We start from the raw sequence: 18,354 nt of genomic DNA on the forward strand, positions 1-18,354 counted from the left end.
AGGAGGGGATTTTAAAGATTATTATTCTAAAAGACAAGATCGGGATGTTTCTGTCAATATCAGGGTTTATTGAAATGGGAGACTGAATATGACCAGTGAAGCATTTTAAAACACATACCAAATCAGACTTTTTGTTCTTACTTTTAGTAAATTTCCTGCTTTGTTTATTGATGTTATTTCTTGGTTTTGTTTTGTTTGGGGCTCGCTGAGTGTTTCCAGAGATAGACTCCCAATTTTCTTCTTGTCCTGAGCCTTCATATGGCCATTTAGAAGCCTTAGAACTGATTGGCCACTAGCAGCCACTGATTATGGTTAAATTTTGTGAATTGGTATCTGTATGGTCCATTTAACTGAGGTTAAAAATTGGGCTACATATAGCCATAAAGGTAACGGTGTTACAGATTTTACCAAAAAGTAAATAATGTACCAACTTTTCAGATAACACAAGAAGACATTAAGAAAACACATGGTGGATCTTCAGGAAGCAGAGGGTATTACTCCAGTGCTTTTGCAAGGTAAATAACTTCATAATTTCCAGTGTTTATAAATTAATGCTAGGTTCTCAGCATTTTTTACCATTAAAAAGGTTTAACCTAGAGGTTGGCAAACTGTAACCCATAGGTCAAGTCGAGCCTACTTCTAGTTTTGGGAAATAAAGTTTTATTGAAACACCAGCATACTCATTTGTTTAAATGTATGCTGATCTTATTGCACTACAACAGCAGAGTTAGGTAATTGCAGCCCAGATCATACTTTTACTATCTGATCCTTTCCAGAAAAAATTTGTTGAGTCCTTACTTAACTATAGTAATCATTCTAGGACACAGGTTGTTTTGAAAACTATACTGTTACCAAGAGGTGGTATGGAATCTTCTCATAAATGTATCAGTAAAAGCAAAGTAGATTTTTTTCTTAGAATGTTTTAAATGTGAACCTCTTTGAGAACAGTTTCATGATTTTCTAATTGTTTAAAACAAAAAATATTTTAAATAAATATTTGATGCTAGGTAATGGAATCTTCCCAATCTACTTTTTGTCCCCATTAATCATATTTGTACTTCCACCAGCTCCACGAATGCATATATGCTGATATATAGACTGAAGGATCCAGCAAGAAATGCAAGTATGTTAACATATAGTAATTTGATTTTAATCTGTAGTATAAACTAATTTCTTTTGCAAGTTTTGCCAACCCAGGTAACCACTTTTGACTGATAGGATAATTAAGTTTTTTTATGCATGGAAGAATTAATTATAAAAACTGTTAAGAGAATACCAACTGGTAAAAATCCTTGGGATAAAATGAGCTATTTTCTAATACATTAAGAGACAGAACTTACTCTACATTGAATAAACCAGATCCTTATTTGCAGTAAGATTGTACTGTGTGTAGTTTAGTGATGATAACCTCCAGGCCTGTGTAGCAGTCAGAACTCACCAGGTGCATGTCCCAGACCCAGTTATTTAACTTCTCTAAGTCTTAACTTTACATGTCTGTGAAGTAGGAATACTTAGTGTTTTATAGCGTTGTTTTAAAAAATTAAATGAGGTAACATTTTAAGCATTTAGCATCATGTCTGGTACATAGTAAAAACTCAAATTTAGCTATTACTGTTTTTCTCTGTTATACTCTTTTTGGGTATTTAGAATCTAAATGTTTTGAAATGGGGACCACAGATGGAATAAAATTCCCAGTTAGCACTTAAAAGTTCTTAGGAGCTAGAGTTATAAATACCTTTGCTGTTTGCTTAAAAAGCAAGTAAGGTTTTACAAGTCTAGTATGCCTCCTTTACTATGTCTTAATTTTATTAAGAATTCCCCCCAAATAATCTTGTATACAAAGCATGTGAGATTGTCTTTTTTTTTGTAATTATTTTAAAAATTGCAGTTCCTGACTAAAGCTAACTTGCTAACTCTGACTAAAGCAGTATTGCAAATAGAGGTGTGCGTTTGTGCATGTACATAGTTATAAACACAGATGGTGTTTACTTATATTCTTCTCATAATTAAAATAATATTTTCACTGTCACTGATTTTAACATGTTCTTTATTTAGAAACTACCATGCTATGAGTAAATCTATTTCAAGCAGTGTGTTTTATTTACATTTTTGTAAACTCCATCAGATTGTGAATTCACTTGGTGCAAGACTTAGGACTTACTCATCTTTTCACCAAAAGTATAGTTCAGGGTCTGTCATATAGTGGTTTATCAATAATTTACTATAGAATTAATGAAGAGAAAGGCAATTATAATAAGTCATTTTAGAACAAAGATTTTAGAGTAGGAGTAGCCATTTGATATAACCCAAAAAGTAACTCATCCACTGTCATAGCTACCCAGAGGCAGAGCCAGGATTATAGTTCACGTGTCCTCTTTAGCACCCAGCATTCCAGATTATTTCCAGTAGAACAAAAACTCAGCTTTCTTTTTATTCGCTGTCCTGGCTGTAGGTTTGTGCTGAAGCACCAGAGGGCGCTCTATGTATGACATGGAATATTTTTAGAATTAGAGTGCGCTTCTAAGAAAAGTAGATTTTTACCTTTCACAGAGGCATGATTTTTAAATGTATTTTAAATTTATATTAAGTTCTCACTTAATAATAATCATTGGCTTTATTAAATGGTAACAAAATCTCATAATGTCACTTTTAGTACTTTGAGTTCCATATGAAATTCTTTTATTAGAAGGCAGCTTAAAGACTGCTTTGAGAACAAAGACAGGATAATTATATTAGGGAATAATAAATAAGTAGCATTTGTAGTAGTAGCAATAGCAACAGCATTTATTACATTTTATTATACCCTGGGTAATAACTGGTGGGGTAGGTGCTGGTAATAAGATGAAGAAACCATAGTCTGGAGAAGTAAAACTGGTCCATGGTCACATAATTTTATGGTGGTAATGCAATTTGAAGTCAGAAATTGTTTTATTTCCAAGTTTCAGAGAAATGTTTTTATTCTAAAAATAGTAATCTACGTAGAGTTGTCCTGGAGCCAGGAGCTATTATGGGTAAATATATGTCTTTTAAAAATATGAGACCTAATCATGTATTATTATTAACTACCTTTTTACCCTTGTCTGGAAGAAGCTCACGTTTCAAATCAAGAGATTTACATAATTGAGATATATTTTTTTTTAAGATTTTATTTATTTTTAGAGATGGAAGGGAGGGAGAGAGAGAGAGAGAGAGAGAGAGAGAGAGAGAGAGAGACAACAATGTGTGGTTGCTGGGGGCCATGGCCTGCAACCCAGGCATGTACCCTGACTGGGGATCGAACCTGCGACACTTTGGTTCACAGCCCGCGCTCAATCCACTGAGCTACGCCAGCCAGGGCTTTGAGATATATTTTAATGAGAACTATAGTAGAATTATGTACAATGGGAACATAGTAGAACAAAATAAAATACAGGAAGCTCAATTTCAGTAACAGTTTTACCCTGTTTTTATTATTAATAGAATTTCTAGAAGTAGATGAATATCCAGAACATATTAAAAAATTGGTGCAGAGAGAGAGAGAACTGGAAGAACAAGAAAAGAGGCAACGAGAAATCGAGCGCAACACATGCAAGGTTAGATTTCATAATTTAACTTTTAATTAAAAAGTGCTATTGAAGTCTGCTTAACTGCAGTTCTCACAGCTCACTGATGGGGTTGGCTCTGTAGGTGGTTACACAGTCATGACCACTAACCATTGTAGCCAACCACACTGCTGAGGTAAGACAGGGTTTCAGAGTATGCATTAAAGAACACTAATGTGTGGTAATGCTCAGTGCTGGTGCAGTTACAGTAAGATGAACATTGTCATACTCTGCTACAAAAAGACTAAATTAAAACTTTTCTGCATAGCTATTGAGTAGAATTTATCAAGAGCCTTACGCAAATTCATATTATTTTATATATAATTCTCTTAAGGAAATATTACCTAGTGAGATAATTATAGATGCTATAAAATTTTGACCACAGAGACATTCATCACAGTATTTTCCAAACTCAGGAAAAATTGGAAACAACCTAAATTATATTAGTAGGGGAATAATTATATAAATTATGATAAATGCTCAAAAAGAAAGATACACATGTTAAAAATGATGCTCTTAAATTTTTTAATAACATGAAATATAATCACTATCAATTATAAGTAAGAAAAAGACACCAGAGAGAATGGTTCCAATTATGTTTTTAAAACATACAGTATTTTGACTATTAGGAAAAAAATTCTGTCTGTAAAAGAATTAAGCTTCGACTTAATGACCTGCTGAGTTGATGATGATATTTTACAATTTCTAGATAAAATTGTTCTGTTTGCATCCTGTGAAACAAGTAATGATGGAAAATAAATTGGAGGTTCATAAGGATAAGACATTAAAGGAAGCAGTAGAAATGGCTTACAAGGTATGTTTAATTGCACTGTTAGCATTTAATTATTGATATCTTAGATAATGGTACTAACATGTTTTCCAAAGTTTTTTTATTATAGTCAGTAATAATATAAGCACTTGCAATAATGTTGATAGCTCATTTAAGTCATGTATCTTTTTAAAAATGTAGGTTATACCTCTTTTTTAAAACATACTAAGTTGGTTTTGAGAAATTTCTCAAAAATATTTACTTATTCTTTACATGCATCTAGTAGATACGTATTGAGTGCCTACCATATGAGACGTCGGAGGCACTAAGTGCACAGGACAACATAAGGTGTTAGAGATACCAGAGTGAGCAGGCATGCTCACTGCCCTCACAGAGTTTATAATCCATTGGGGCAAAAGACAGATAAAACATATTAAACACAAAATTTGCAAATATTTTGTTGTTTAGATGCTATAAAGTAAATCAGTAGTATATTGAGATTATTTATTCTGAAACTTTCACCATGAGAAGGAGACAACTATGCAAAAATTCAGGGAAGAATATTTTAACTAGAGGTAGCAGTGTGTATCAAGACTGAGGTGAGGGAGTGCGTAGCATGATCAAGAAAGGGAAAAAAAAGGGACATTAGGTTTTGATTGTGTTGAATGAGAATAGACAAGCATAAAATGAAATTACGGACTTTTCAATGATAGAAGTTTGCATTTTTAAGAACAATGCAAAGTCATTAGTGGGTTTTGAAAGGCAAATAGAAAGGGAAGTATTCTTTAACCAGATTATTCTAAATATTGTCTGTGATACTTGGCAAATTAAAATTTTATGTCCTTTTCTATAAACATTAATATCATTTGACTGAAATTAAGCAGTCATTACCTAGAGAAAAAATTATATACCAGACTGTTACTTACAATTGTATTAGAACCAATGTGAGAAATAGAAATAGTACACATGATAGCTGACATTGTTTCTCAAAATGTGATTCATACAACTTGCACCAGAATTGCATTCCTATTTAAAAAAAACAACAACAACTAATTCCTGCAAATAACTCTGAATTTCTGTGTTGGTGCTTGGAAATATGCATTTTAAACAATTACCTCAGGTGATTTTCAAGCACATTGAAGTTTGAGACCCACTTTTTATTAGGTGCCTGGCCCTTCATAGAAGTCAGTATTGAAAATTTATATTATGTGACTTAATGTCATCATTCCTCACTAAACTGAAAGCACTTACAAGGGTGAAGAGTGTTCTGGTTTTGCTCATGATTTCATTTTCAGTACTTTTGCCAGGCATATAGGAGAGTCAGAATTATATGGTAATGTGAGTAAGTCAGTGAACAAACAATAAAATGGGTGGATGGATGGCTCTGGATTGACCCTATTAAAGTAAAAATCCTTTAAACATACAGACATCATTTCAAGATCATAGTGAAACCAAATTAGACTAAAATGGAGAATATGGCTTTACTAAACAATTTTACACAGCAAGGTCAATGAGTGATAGCAGTAGGGTAGTTTGTATTCCATCAGTTTTTAAGGCATGAAGAAAAAAATACTGTCTTAAAAGTAGGAAGTAAAAGTTTGTGAATATAAAGAATCAAACAAACAGAACAGAGAAATAATCAACCTTATGTGCCAAAAATAGAGCTGATCTTTGGGGATGAGAGTGAGGTTGAGTAGAGGTGAGTGGGGACACACACGTTTTTCTTTGAAGTCATGAGGTGTCTGTGCTTCTCCAGGAGGTTCTTTCCAACTTAAGAGATGTTGCATCCAGGCATGCTATCTGCTAGTGACATGGGATAGAGGAAAATTTTATGATACGAATTTCTGTGCCCTGAGCTGTACGTATTCTGTAGGCTAATATTGAAGGGGATAGTCCAACGAGAAATGGGGCAGCACTTGGAAGGCAGGGAAGCTATAGATTTTATGGTAGCTTTCTGACGTGTGCTGTCCTCCTGTACTTAAAGATGGTTACTAGGTACATGAGTTATCAATTCTTCTCCAAATTGGATTAAGAAAACAAAAGATGTTTATTCTAGTTGATAGTTTTCCCCTTGATTCCAGCTTAGTAATTATAGAGAAGTAACTTACAATACATTGATTTTGAGTCCATCTAAAGTTTAGAATATTAACGTTTTAAAATACAGTTGTCTTTAAAATATCTTAGTGCATAGGTTGTATGATGGATAATGAAATGTGGTTATTTAAAAGTAGCATTTAAGTTATGTCTTTAACTTTCATGTCTTTGAGTTTCAATGCAAATTGTAAACACGGGTGTGTTTGTTAGGGCCTACTAAGAGATGCTATAAAAGAGAACTCTAAATGTGAGTGCAGTTACACATCAGGATAAAACATTCTGTATTTGTCCTTGGGGGCCATTTTCTTTTAGATGATGGATTTGGAAGAGGTAATACCCATGGATTGTTGTCGCCTTGTTAAATATGATGAGTTTCATGATTATCTTGAACGATCATATGAAGGAGAAGAAGATACACCAATGGGACTTCTACTAGGTGGAGTCAAGTCAACGTACATGTTTGATCTGCTGTTGGAGACTAGGAAACCCGACCAAGTTTTTCAGTCCTATAAACCTGGGGGTAAGGAATGTTAGTGTTTTGCATAGTAGTGCACTTAACATTTTTATAAAGTTTTTGTTTTAGAAATGCATTTAATTTTTATATGTTCTTAAAATAGTTTTGATAATATCAAGCTTGGAATTAAATTCTAGATTACTTTCAAAGAGTTATATGCAAAATTTAAAAAACAGTGTTCAGTGGGATTTTTCTTCAGTATTGAGTAATCCTTCCCCTCCCGTCCCCATTTATAAGAAGACCCTGCACCACAAAACACATATTCTGTAACTACCTATTTGTACTTTTCAATCCCCTGACCTCTTCACCCATTCTCCCACATCCCTTCCCATCTGGCAACCATCAAAATGCTCTCCATATCCATTATTCTCTCTCTGTTCTTCTTGTTTGCCTAGTTTGTTTTTTAGATTCAGTTGTTGATAGATATGTATTTGTGCCATTTTATGGTTTATAGTTTTGATTCTATTCTTAAATCCCTTTAACATTTCATATAATAATGGTTTGATCATGATGAACTTCTTTAGTTTTTTCTTGTCTGGGTAGCTCTTTATCTTTTGATTTGAAATGATACTTTTTCTGGGTAGAGCAATCTTGGCTGTATGTCTCTGCTTTTCATGACCTTGAATATTTCTTGCCAATCCATTCTTGCCTGCAAAGTTTCTTTTGAGAAATCAGCTGACAGCCCTATGGGAACTCCCCTGTAGGTAACTAACTGCTTTTAAGGCTTTTGCTGCTTTGAGATTCTCACCTTATCTTTAACCTTTAGCATTTTAATTATGATATCTTGGTGTGGGCCTCTTAGCATCCCTCTTGTTTGGGACTCTGTGCTTTCTGGTTTGCATGTTTGTGTTCCTGACCAAATTAGGGAATTTTTCTTTCATTATTTTTTCAAATAGATTTCTAATTTCTTGCTCTTTTTCTTCTTGTTCTGGCACCCCAATGATGAGAAGGTTGGATTGCTTGCATCACCTTGATGCTCCAGAGGTTGCTTACACTATCCTTGTTTTTTTGGATTCCTTTTCCTTCTTGTTGGTCTGTTTGGTTGTTTTTTGCTTCCTTGTGTTCCAAATCACTGATTTGATCCTTGGCTCCATCCACTCTACTGTTTCCCTGTAAACTGTCCTTTATTTTAATTAGTGCATCCTTTGTTTCTGACTGTATCTTTTTATGCTTTGAAGTCCTCACTAAGTTCCTGGAGCATCCTTATAACCAGTATTTTGAGCTCTGTATCTGATAAGTTGCTTATCTCCATTTTGTTTAGTTTTGTTTTTTTTTTCCAGAGTTTTGATCTATTCTTTCATTTGGGCCATGTTTCTTTTTCTCATTTTGGCAGCTGCCCTGTGTTTGTTTCTATGTGTTAGACAGAGCTGCTTTGACTCCATGTCTTAGTAGTGTGGCCTAATGTAGTAAGTGTCCTATAGGGTCCAGTGGCACAGCCTGCCCTGTCACCCAGGCTGGGTACTCGAGGTGTGTTCTTCATGTGGGCTAGGTACACCCTCTTCTTGTAGTTGCTTGATTGCTGTTGGCAGGTCAATGGGGGAATTTACCCAGGCCAGTCAGCTGCAAAGACTGGCTATGAACACTGACCACCAATCTCTGCAAAGTTTCTGTTCAGGAGCAGGGTGGTGGTGCTCCAGTGTGGTCTGTAGCTGTCTTCTGGGTGCACAGGCTCTGGGATTTCCAGGGTATTGGAGGCTAAGTTCAGCCCCCACATGTGTTTTGCCCAGTGCCACCCTGCCTGAGTTTTAAAGCAGTCTGAGATGGCTGCTACTCATGCTGGGCTTGGAGATTCCCAGGTGAAGTCAAGCTGTGAATCTAGGCTGGTTGCTACTAGGGCTGGGCCTGGGGCTCCTTAGCAAGTAGTATGGGGGTGAGGGGGGGGGGGGCTCCGGGCTCCCTGAGGCTGGTTGTTGCTTGTTTGAGAGGATTTAGGAAGTTGTGAAGCATGAAGCAAGACCAGCCATTCCTATGGAAAAGCCGCTTGCCTTTGGTGGGACAGAGCCTCGGGATCTCCAGGGCAGGGCAAACAGTGTTAGCCAGGTTGATGCAGTCTCAAATATGGCATTGGCCAGCTGGCTTTGTGGCTCTGTGCAGGAGTGTTCAGAAAAGGGATATTACTGAATGTCTCCCAGTCTGGAAGAAAGCTGCCCCAGCTTTCATTTTGATGCCAGACACTTCGCTTTCTTCCTGTACACCACTGGTACTTTTCAAGTTGCTACCCTGGTGCTGCAGTTCAGAGGGAGTGAGTCTGATTAAGTTTGTATGTGATTTCTTTAAGAGGAGCTGCTTGGGACTCTAGAAATTTCTTCCACTGACTCAATCCCTGCTGGCTTTTGCAGCCAGAAGTTATGGGGACTTATCTTCCTAGCACTGGGACCTTGAGCTGGGGGACCTGGTGTGGAGCTGGGACTCCTTGCTTCCAAGATGTCCTTCCTGAACTTTTACCGACCACATATGGATTTGGGACCAGCCTATTCCTATGTCTCTGCCCCTCCTACCAGTCTGGATGCATGTGATTTCTTGAATTCTGTAATTGTCAGACTTCCATTTAGCTCAATTTCTGACAGTTCTGAGTGATGGTTGTTCTGTATTTTAGTTGTAATTTTGATGTTTGTGTGAAGAGGCTAGCCAGTTTACCTATGCCACCATCTTAACCAAAAGTCTCAAACCATGTATTTTTAAAAATTACATTTTGACTTTTGTCATCTTTTTAAAGTGATCTAGAACTTTTTTATTAGGCTCATTTTCATATCTTTATATATGTTTGTAATGTGACAAATTATGCAAGTTACAACATGTGTTAAAGCATGTGTTACATACATCTACCATTTTAATAACTAGTAAAAAATGTTATTTTTGCCATCTATAGAAACATTAAGAATGCATTACTTATGTGCAGTACATCTTTAAAATTAACCTCCAATTACATTTTCACTGTTTTCAAATGTGACAGAAGTGATGGTGAAAGTTCACATTGTCGATCTAAAGGCAGAATCTGTAGCTGCTCCTGTCACTGTTCGTGCTTACTTAAATCAAACCGTTACAGAGTTCAAACAGCTCATTTCAAAGGTAAGTTTTAAAATTGGTCAATGAATATTTTTGAGTGCCTGCTCTGTACAAAGCGCTGTGTGATAGTTATGAGTAAGATATCAGAATCAGTATTTACTTTTAGAAGTCAGTATTTATAGCTCAAGGCAACTGTAGGTAGTCGAGAAGAACACTCTAGGAGAAGAAACAGATCAGCCAAAGTGTTGAAGTAAGAAAGTGGGAGACATGTATAAAACAGTGATGTGTTTGGCTGGATCATTGTAAACAGGCCTGGAAATATATGTTCAGTTATTTCATGGAGGCTTTTTAAATTACTTGTTTCAATTAAATTACTTTAATTACAGGCTATTCATTTACCTGCTGAAACAATGAGAATAGTGCTGGAACGCTGCTACAATGATTTGCGTCTTCTCACTGTGCCCAGTAAGACCCTGAAAGCTGAAGGATTTTTTAGGAGTAACAAGGTATCTCTTATTCTTTCATTACTATTTTCTGGTAATAACAAATGAAATTAAGTTTAACATTATAAATCCAGCCTCTAGAGCTATCCACCTTTTAGCTTCTCCCAATAATTACCTTTCTTTGTAGTCAGGTTAGATCAGGCTTCTTTCTGTCCTCTGAATCAGTCTTCCTGGTTCTCCTCTCTGCCTTGTTCACAAGCTACTCCCACCTGCAGTGTTCCTTGCCATCTCTCTACATTTTTTTTTCCAAGCCCCAGATTACTCCTGCCTCTTCGGTGAAGCCTTCATGACAGTTTTTACCCACTATGGTTATGTTCTCTGCATTTTATTCATTTTTGAGCTTTTCCCATAATGTAGTACTGCATGGTGAAAGTGAGAGGCATGCCTAGTATGGAGAAAATTATCATAGTGGCTTTACCCAACATTATTTTCTTTATGTACTCTTTTATCTGTTAGAAAAGAGAACATTCATATTGATGTTTTTGTTTCCTCTCTTGATATAATTATGTCTTTCATTATTTATCCTTTTTTCTATGTGTTTGTTCCTAACATCTATGGTTTAGTCTGGATGAGTTTCACTCAGAAGTTGCCTTGTTTGTCATCTTTCATTTATTGTCTTTTCCAGTCTTACTCATCTTTGTCTCTTATCTCATTTAACCATTTTTAGTATTGTTTATTATAAATCCAATGTGTAATTTTCATTTATCTCTATTTTCCTCTAGTACTTTTGTGTGTTGTATGTGTGTGTAACATTAAAATCTCTAATCCACATGATACTGGTTTAGGATAAGGAGTGGGAGAGATTTGTTTTTAAATGGTTAGCTGTTAGTCCTGATGTGTAACATTTATTGAATAATAGTTATATTTTATGAAAAACTCAGAATGGTATTTATAATTGCCAAATTTGTATATATGCATTTCATTTTTTTAAACTTTATTTTGGAAATTTTCAAGCATATACAGAAATAGAGAAAATAGTGTAATGAACCCCTGTGTACTTATCACCCAGCTTCTATAATTAAAAACTCCTGTTTCATCTGTATTTAACCACCTACTTCCCTGGATTACTTGAAAAACATCCCCAGCATCATATTATTTCATCTATAAGGAATCTGAATATATATCTCTCTAAAAGATGAGAAATTTTTTTAAAAGTATAACTATAATTGCATTATCACACCTAAAAAATTAAGAGAAATGCATTAATACCAACCAGTAACTGTTAGTCAGTGTTCAAATTCGCTGATTATTTTATAAATTTTTATTTTCCTAATAGGATTTGTCTGTTCAAATCAGGATCCAAATAAAGGTCATAATATCTCTCTAAAGTTTATTTTAATCTAAAGATTCTTCTTCATGTTTCATTTGCTATAGAATCAAATCATTTGTCCATTAGATTTTTTTCCATAATCTGGATTTTGGTGTTGCATCCCCAAGATGTCTGTAGTCATGTTAAGCTTTGATTTCCTGAAAAGCAGGATGTATATACAGAAATTTTCTGAAAATGGGCAACCCAGTAAATAAGATATCTGCTTGTGTTTGTTCCACTGCCTTAGCACTGTTTTATGACTAACTATAAAGACGTATGAAAATAAAAAGTATTTTGTATGGTTTCCAAAAACAATGCATGTGTCCTTTAGAAACATTGTCCTTCTCCAAAAATTTATAACTTACGCACTCTCTGGTATTGATGTGATATTATCCTTATGATGATGAGAATGTCACTAAAATTAATGATGCAATATAACCCTCTGCCTTACTATTTAGGTGTTTGTTGAAAGTTCTGAGACTTTGGATTACCAGATGGCCTTTACAGACTCTCATTTGTGGAAACTCCTGGATCGACATGCAAATACAATCAGATTATTTGTTTTGTTACCTGAACAATCCCCAGGATCGTACTCCAAAAGGACAGCATACCAGAAAGCTGGGGGTGATTCTGGTAATGTGGATGATGATTGTGAAAGAGTTAAACCTGTGGGGAGCCTAAAGTCTGTGGAAGCTATTCTGGAAGAAAGCACTGAGAAACTCAAAAGCTTGTCACTACAGCAACAGCAAGATGGAGATAATGGGGACAGCAGCAAAAGTACTGAGACAAGTGACTTTGAAAATATTGAATCACCTCTCAATGAGAGAGACTCTTCAGCATCAGTGGAAAATAGAGAACTTGAACAGCATATTCAGACTTCTGATCCTGAAAATTTTCAGTCTGAAGAACGATCAGACTCAGATGTGAATAATGACAGGAGTACAAGTTCAGTGGACAGTGATATTCTTAGCTCCAGTCATAGCAGTGACACTTTGTGCAATGCAGATAACGCTCAGATCCCTTTGGCTAATGGACTTGACTCTCATAGCATCACGAGTAGTAGAAGAACTAAAGCAAATGAAGGAAAAAAAGAGACATGGGATACAGCAGAAGAAGACTCTGGAACTGATAGTGAATATGATGAGAGTGGCAAGAGTAGGGGAGAAATACAGTACATGTATTTCAAAGCAGAACCGTATGCTGCAGATGAAGGTTCTGGGGAAGGACATAAATGTATGTACTTAAAAAGAAAAAACTCCTTGAAACAGCATCAATTTATTCTCAGCTTATTTAAATTTTAGTTAAAAGAATCAGCTAAGAATTAGGTACTTTGTTCTAAGACCACCATTACCTTCCTGGATTCTAAGACTGTTTTCTATTGCCTTACCTTTAATTTTTGATGCAGTTATAGTGAACAGTATTCTTAGACCTGTGACAGTAATGATGTCACAATTCTAGTGAGATAAGTTATTTTTTCAAAAAAGTGTTTTGCCCTGGCTGATGTGGCTCAGTGGATTGAGCGCAGGCTTACATACTGGCTCAAATAGGTTACATAATTTGCCTGAGGTCACAAAGGGAGTAGGTCACACTACTGGGATCAGACTCATGTTTTCTTTTCTTTCTTTTTTTTTTTTTAAAGATTTTATTTATTTATTTTTTTAGAGAGGGAAGGGAGGTAGATAGAGAGAGAGAGAGAAAGAGAGAGACATCAATGTGTGGTTGCTGGGGGTTATGGCCTGCAACCCAGGCATGTACCCTGGCTGGGAATCGAACCTGGGACACTTTGGTTCCCAGCCCGAGCTCAATCCACTGAGCTACGCCAGCCAGGGCTAGACTTATGTTTTCTGATTGCATGCCTAGTATGAATTCTTCTACCCCGTTACTACTACCACTATTCTTTACTTCCCTCACATTATACTAAAAGAAAATTAGCCAGTTGCTACTGTGTTTTCTTGTCATTCTCAACCCTTTAAGAGCATTGAAGAAATTAAAATTAAAAGTAGCTCCTCTTTAGGGAAACGTTAGAAATTTTTTTTAGTGGTTTGTTTTTAAAATTTGCATGATAGTCTCAACCTTAAGAATTATAGTCTGAAGAGTCTTATTTCCATCTTAGAATGGCTAATGAAATCTTAAAAGGGAATGCTGGCCATTTTAACCTTTTTGGAAATTCATAGTGGGCTGATTTATTAGCATTCATTGAAATAATAAATATTTATGTAGTCTTTCAGAAGCCACACAGAAGGTTTGTTTGAAATGAAAAAGAGAAAACTGGAAAATGCCTTTTCATGTTTAGAAAACTGGCTTAGAGATAGGAAAGTAGGAATGGTAGCCAGCTGTCTCAGAAGTCTGCAGTAAGTCTGCTTTATCACAGTTCTCCAGTGATCTAAGGTGCCTGCGAAACATAGATGATGAGTAATAACCATAGGTTCTTTGTCAGAGTGTTGAAATGGCAAGGTAAAATAGCTACAAAGAATTTGGAAACTGAATAGTGACATTCTATGTACTCTATAGGCAATTTATTTAGTTAATAACCAAACTTCTTTCAAAAGAATGATCTTTAAGCTATCTGTTACAATCCAGGAATTGTTTCAGTGAGTAATTATATACCTTTCTCTAAAAATACTGTTCTAATTGGACCTAGTTGTAGTCTGTAGTTCCTGTTTATACTTGGGTATAAACAGGAAAATAAAGGTAATAAAAATGTAGTGCATTTGCACAGAAACTTCTTTGTATAATTTTAGTTACCACTTTATTCAAGAAATACATAAAAGAAAGAAAAAGGAAAACCCTGAAGATAGTTGCACAGTGAAGGGACTGAACTCTTCAGTTTGAAGAGGTAGATAAGAAAACTGATATGATGGTAAACTCTAAAACTACGAAATAATTATAGCCAGTCAATTACACTAACACTTTTTATCAGGGCTGTCTATGTTAATCATTTTATATGAATTCACCCACAAACACATTTTGGAGTATAAATACTATTATCTCCATTTTATAATAGAGGTATTTGAAGTACAGATAAGTTAAGAAGTCAAAGTCACAAATCTATACAAGGAGGAGCCAGAAATGTATTCAGGCCAGGCCATCTAACTCCAGAACCACCTGGTCCTAATCGCCATTATTGACTAGTCTTTTGTGTCTTCCTATGATACAATGTTACTACAAGTTATGAGAAACCAAAATGGGAGTAGTAACTTGTTTTTGAGTAATGCTATAGAATTTAGTACATTTGTTGTAAAGAAACAGTTGGGACTGGTGTAATGATCCCATGAGAAAACTGCAGCTCTGAGAGACTGGATGACCCATCTGTAGCCCTTTGTCAGACTAAAGAGGCAAAACTAATTTAGCCACAGGCTTCTCATTTCTAATCAAGTAATGTCTTCATTACACACTTCTCAAGAAATTTAGTGCCTTCCTGGGATAGCATAACTAGAGGCTTGTTTTTTTAAAGCCGGAATATTAATATTTAGGGCACTCCTTAATGCTTAGAAGTGGGCATTTAAAAAGTTTATTACCCTGTTTATCTTTTCGTCTAATTGGTACTTGTGACATTTCCTATAGTGAATCAGTATTTAGTGAATCAGTATTTAATAATTAGGAAAACAGTAAATGAACATTAAATTGCAAAAGTCCACTCAGAAAAATGCGTCCCCCAGATTGTGATGACCTGAAAACATTAACCAGCAGTCATATTAGGGTCTCATTTTTGACCTTCAATATATTTCACAGAAAAACAGGGACTGCAGGGAGACCATGGGCCTGCGGCAGTGCCCCAGCTATTGCAGTCTGCACTGCCTGTTAAAGAGAGAGACAAGTGAGCGTTTTGCTGTTCACTAGAATATAAAGACCAGAATAAATAGAAATATTTCAGAAGTACACTCATGAGTGGCTCATATAATAAAGGACAAAAGATTAAAATAATAAGCATTAGAAAAAATAAAGGTCATCAAAGATAACATTAAAATGCCCGGAAAACCCAAACTGAACCTTGGAGGAGGTGGGAATTTCTGATCCACTGAGATGTTTCTGTTACAGTCCAGTCATATCTCTATATGCTAGTCTTGACATTTTTCTCCTAGTAGAAATCCCAGAATTACATTTACTAGTAAAATTTGAGACAGTTGCTATATATTACCTGGCACTGTGCTAAAAGCACAATAACTGTACTACCTCATTGAATTCACTGCAATGCTATGAGGTAGTACTGTTATTACCTCTATCTTTTGAATGAAAAAATACAAGTACAGAGGCTGGCAGCTTGCTCCATGTTTAAGGAAGCAGAGGAGCTAGGGTTGGAACCCAGCCAGTGCCCACATTTTACTATGCGCAACTACAGATCTATGTATTTGAAAAGTCTGCCTGGGAGTTTATTTTTTAAGTCAGCAGCCTAAATAAATAAATAAGCACTCAAATATCTCAACATTTAAAGCTGTCAGATGATACCTATCATGTACTCAGTTTCTGTATTCTTTGTCCCTCTAATGTTGTATATTTGCTAAAAGTCAAGTAACTAAAGGGGGGGCTTTTCCCTGCTTCCAGTAGAGTAACATGTAGATGATTTGTTTTGTACTCTAAGAGGTTTCTTTTACAGTTTTGTTTCTGTTTTGATTTCTTTATGCTTAGGGTTGATGGTGCATGTTGATAAAAGAATTACTCTGGCTGCTTTCAAACAACATTTAGAGCCCTTTGTTGGAGTTTTGTCCTCTCACTTCAAGGTCTTTCGAGTGTATGCCAGCAATCAAGAGTTTGAGAGCGTCCGACTGAATGAGACACTTTCATCATTTTCAGATGACAATAAGGTTGATTAAAATAATTTTGAATAAATGTGTCTTTTAAATGTTAGGTACTAGAACATCTTGCACTACATCCAAGTAAGGTGGAATTGATTCCCTAAAAGTATAATTTTTCTTTGATGTTTAGTGGTTGTTTTTGTTGTTTTCATGCATCTAACAAACATTTGTTAAATGTTAACTGTGTCAGTTACTGTTCTAGGTGCTGGGGAATCGAGGGTAAAAGATACTCCTGTTCTAAAAGAGCCCATTATGTAGAGAATTTTGGAAAACAAGCTAAACAATGAGTGGTAATGGGTTGTTTGTTCTGCTGAGAATGTACATCTAAAAAATGTTTTTAATTTATAGATTACAATTAGACTGGGGAGAGCACTTAAAAAAGGAGAATACAGAGTTAAAGTGTACCAGCTTCTAGTCAATGAACAAGAGGTAAGTAATACACTTAAGAGCAAGATACAGTCACTTTTGGCAGTTATTAAAAACATACAATGCAGACATTTTGTTATTAGTCACTTCTTTTTACCTCTGTAAGCCACATGTCAGCATACTTTTTCTAGCATATCTTTTAGTTGTTCAGGCCATGCTGCCTCTTTGTAACTACTCAGTGCTGCCAGTGTAGCATGAAAGCAGACATTGACCATACAGAAAACCAATGCAAGTGGCTGTTTCTCACCAATATTTTATTTATAAAACAGGCATGTGATGAATGTAGCTCTCAGGTCATTTTTTATCATGCCCCTGCTCTAAAGTATAGCTATAAACACTGGAGTGAGGCAAAAATTTCCTGCTTTTAAAAGGGGATTTGTGTCTGCTTATTTTCTGGGAATGATTGTATAATGCTGCAGGTGGGTAACAGTTGACCTGTAGGGTATATTGGTTCTTTTTGTGTTCAGAGTATCATTTTCATATTTAACAGGCATTTTTCTAGTGTTTACCATATGCTCAAAGTGCTCAAGTATTAACTCCTTTGATCCTCATTAATTAACTCTGTAACTACTATTTATTATTCCAATTTTATAGATGAAGAAACTGAGGCTCAGAGAAGTTGAGTATTATTATTATTTTGTGATATTATTCACAAAATGTTTATAATATCTTATTGGGGACCTAGACAAATGTGGAAAACAAATAGCAAATAAGGGGGATAAATTTTTCATGAAATGCCTCTGTTCATTCAACAAACATTTTTTCAGGCACCAATCATATCTCGTGTGTGTGATCCATTACAGTCATTTTGACTTACATGTTTCTTCCAAGTGTGGGTCTGTGGGTACTGTTTCTCTTTTGAGACAAGTAATGAATGTACTTGGAGAATTAGTTATGTATTTTCCTCATTTTAGTCCATAAAAATAATTCTTTTTACTTTTAAAATTTTGAGCATTTTATCACAAGAAGGGAAATATGAATGTATTATCTTAATCTTAAGGTGACTTTGTGAGTAAGACGTTGTCCCCATGTATAGATTAGAAGACTGAAGCACAGAAATGCTGAGTAAACTTGCCCAAGGTAACAGGTAGTAGAGTCAAGGTTTGAACCTAAACTCTGGCCCATGATTGTACAGTATAAAGTGCAAGTGAAATGTCTCGTTAATCCTTTCTTTAAATGTATAACTCAAGCTCTAATTATTTATGTTTCTAGCCATGCAAGTTTCTGCTGGATGCTGTGTTTGCTAAAGGAATGACTGTACGGCAGTCGAAAGAGGAGTTAATTCCTCAACTCAGGGAACAGTGTGGTTTGGAACTCAGTATTGACAGGTAAAGTGCAGTTACGGTGTCATTGGAAGAA

The 18,354-nt window shown here is 35.5% G+C and overlaps 1 protein-coding gene across 2 annotated transcripts in view; it reads left to right on the forward strand.

Moving 5' to 3' along the window:
• Positions 1-18,354, forward strand: part of USP47 (ubiquitin specific peptidase 47) — a 103,950-nt gene that overhangs the window by 79,591 nt on the left and 6,005 nt on the right. For both annotated transcript variants that reach the window (XM_045825180.1, XM_045825181.1), the window contains 11 exons: positions 439-515; positions 1,068-1,123; positions 3,460-3,572; positions 4,291-4,395; positions 6,757-6,964; positions 9,912-10,027; positions 10,351-10,470; positions 12,235-13,009; positions 16,403-16,578; positions 16,918-16,998; positions 18,208-18,323. In XM_045825180.1, coding sequence (XP_045681136.1) covers positions 439-515; positions 1,068-1,123; positions 3,460-3,572; positions 4,291-4,395; positions 6,757-6,964; positions 9,912-10,027; positions 10,351-10,470; positions 12,235-13,009; positions 16,403-16,578; positions 16,918-16,998; positions 18,208-18,323 — 1,943 coding nt within the window. The remainder of the gene's footprint in view (positions 1-438; positions 516-1,067; positions 1,124-3,459; positions 3,573-4,290; positions 4,396-6,756; positions 6,965-9,911; positions 10,028-10,350; positions 10,471-12,234; positions 13,010-16,402; positions 16,579-16,917; positions 16,999-18,207; positions 18,324-18,354) is intronic.

Source organism: Phyllostomus hastatus, unplaced genomic scaffold, assembly GCF_019186645.2.
Source record: "Phyllostomus hastatus isolate PE091 unplaced genomic scaffold, TTU_PhHast_1.1 phas_scaffold_585, whole genome shotgun sequence".
NCBI classification, from domain to species: domain Eukaryota; kingdom Metazoa; phylum Chordata; class Mammalia; order Chiroptera; family Phyllostomidae; genus Phyllostomus; species Phyllostomus hastatus.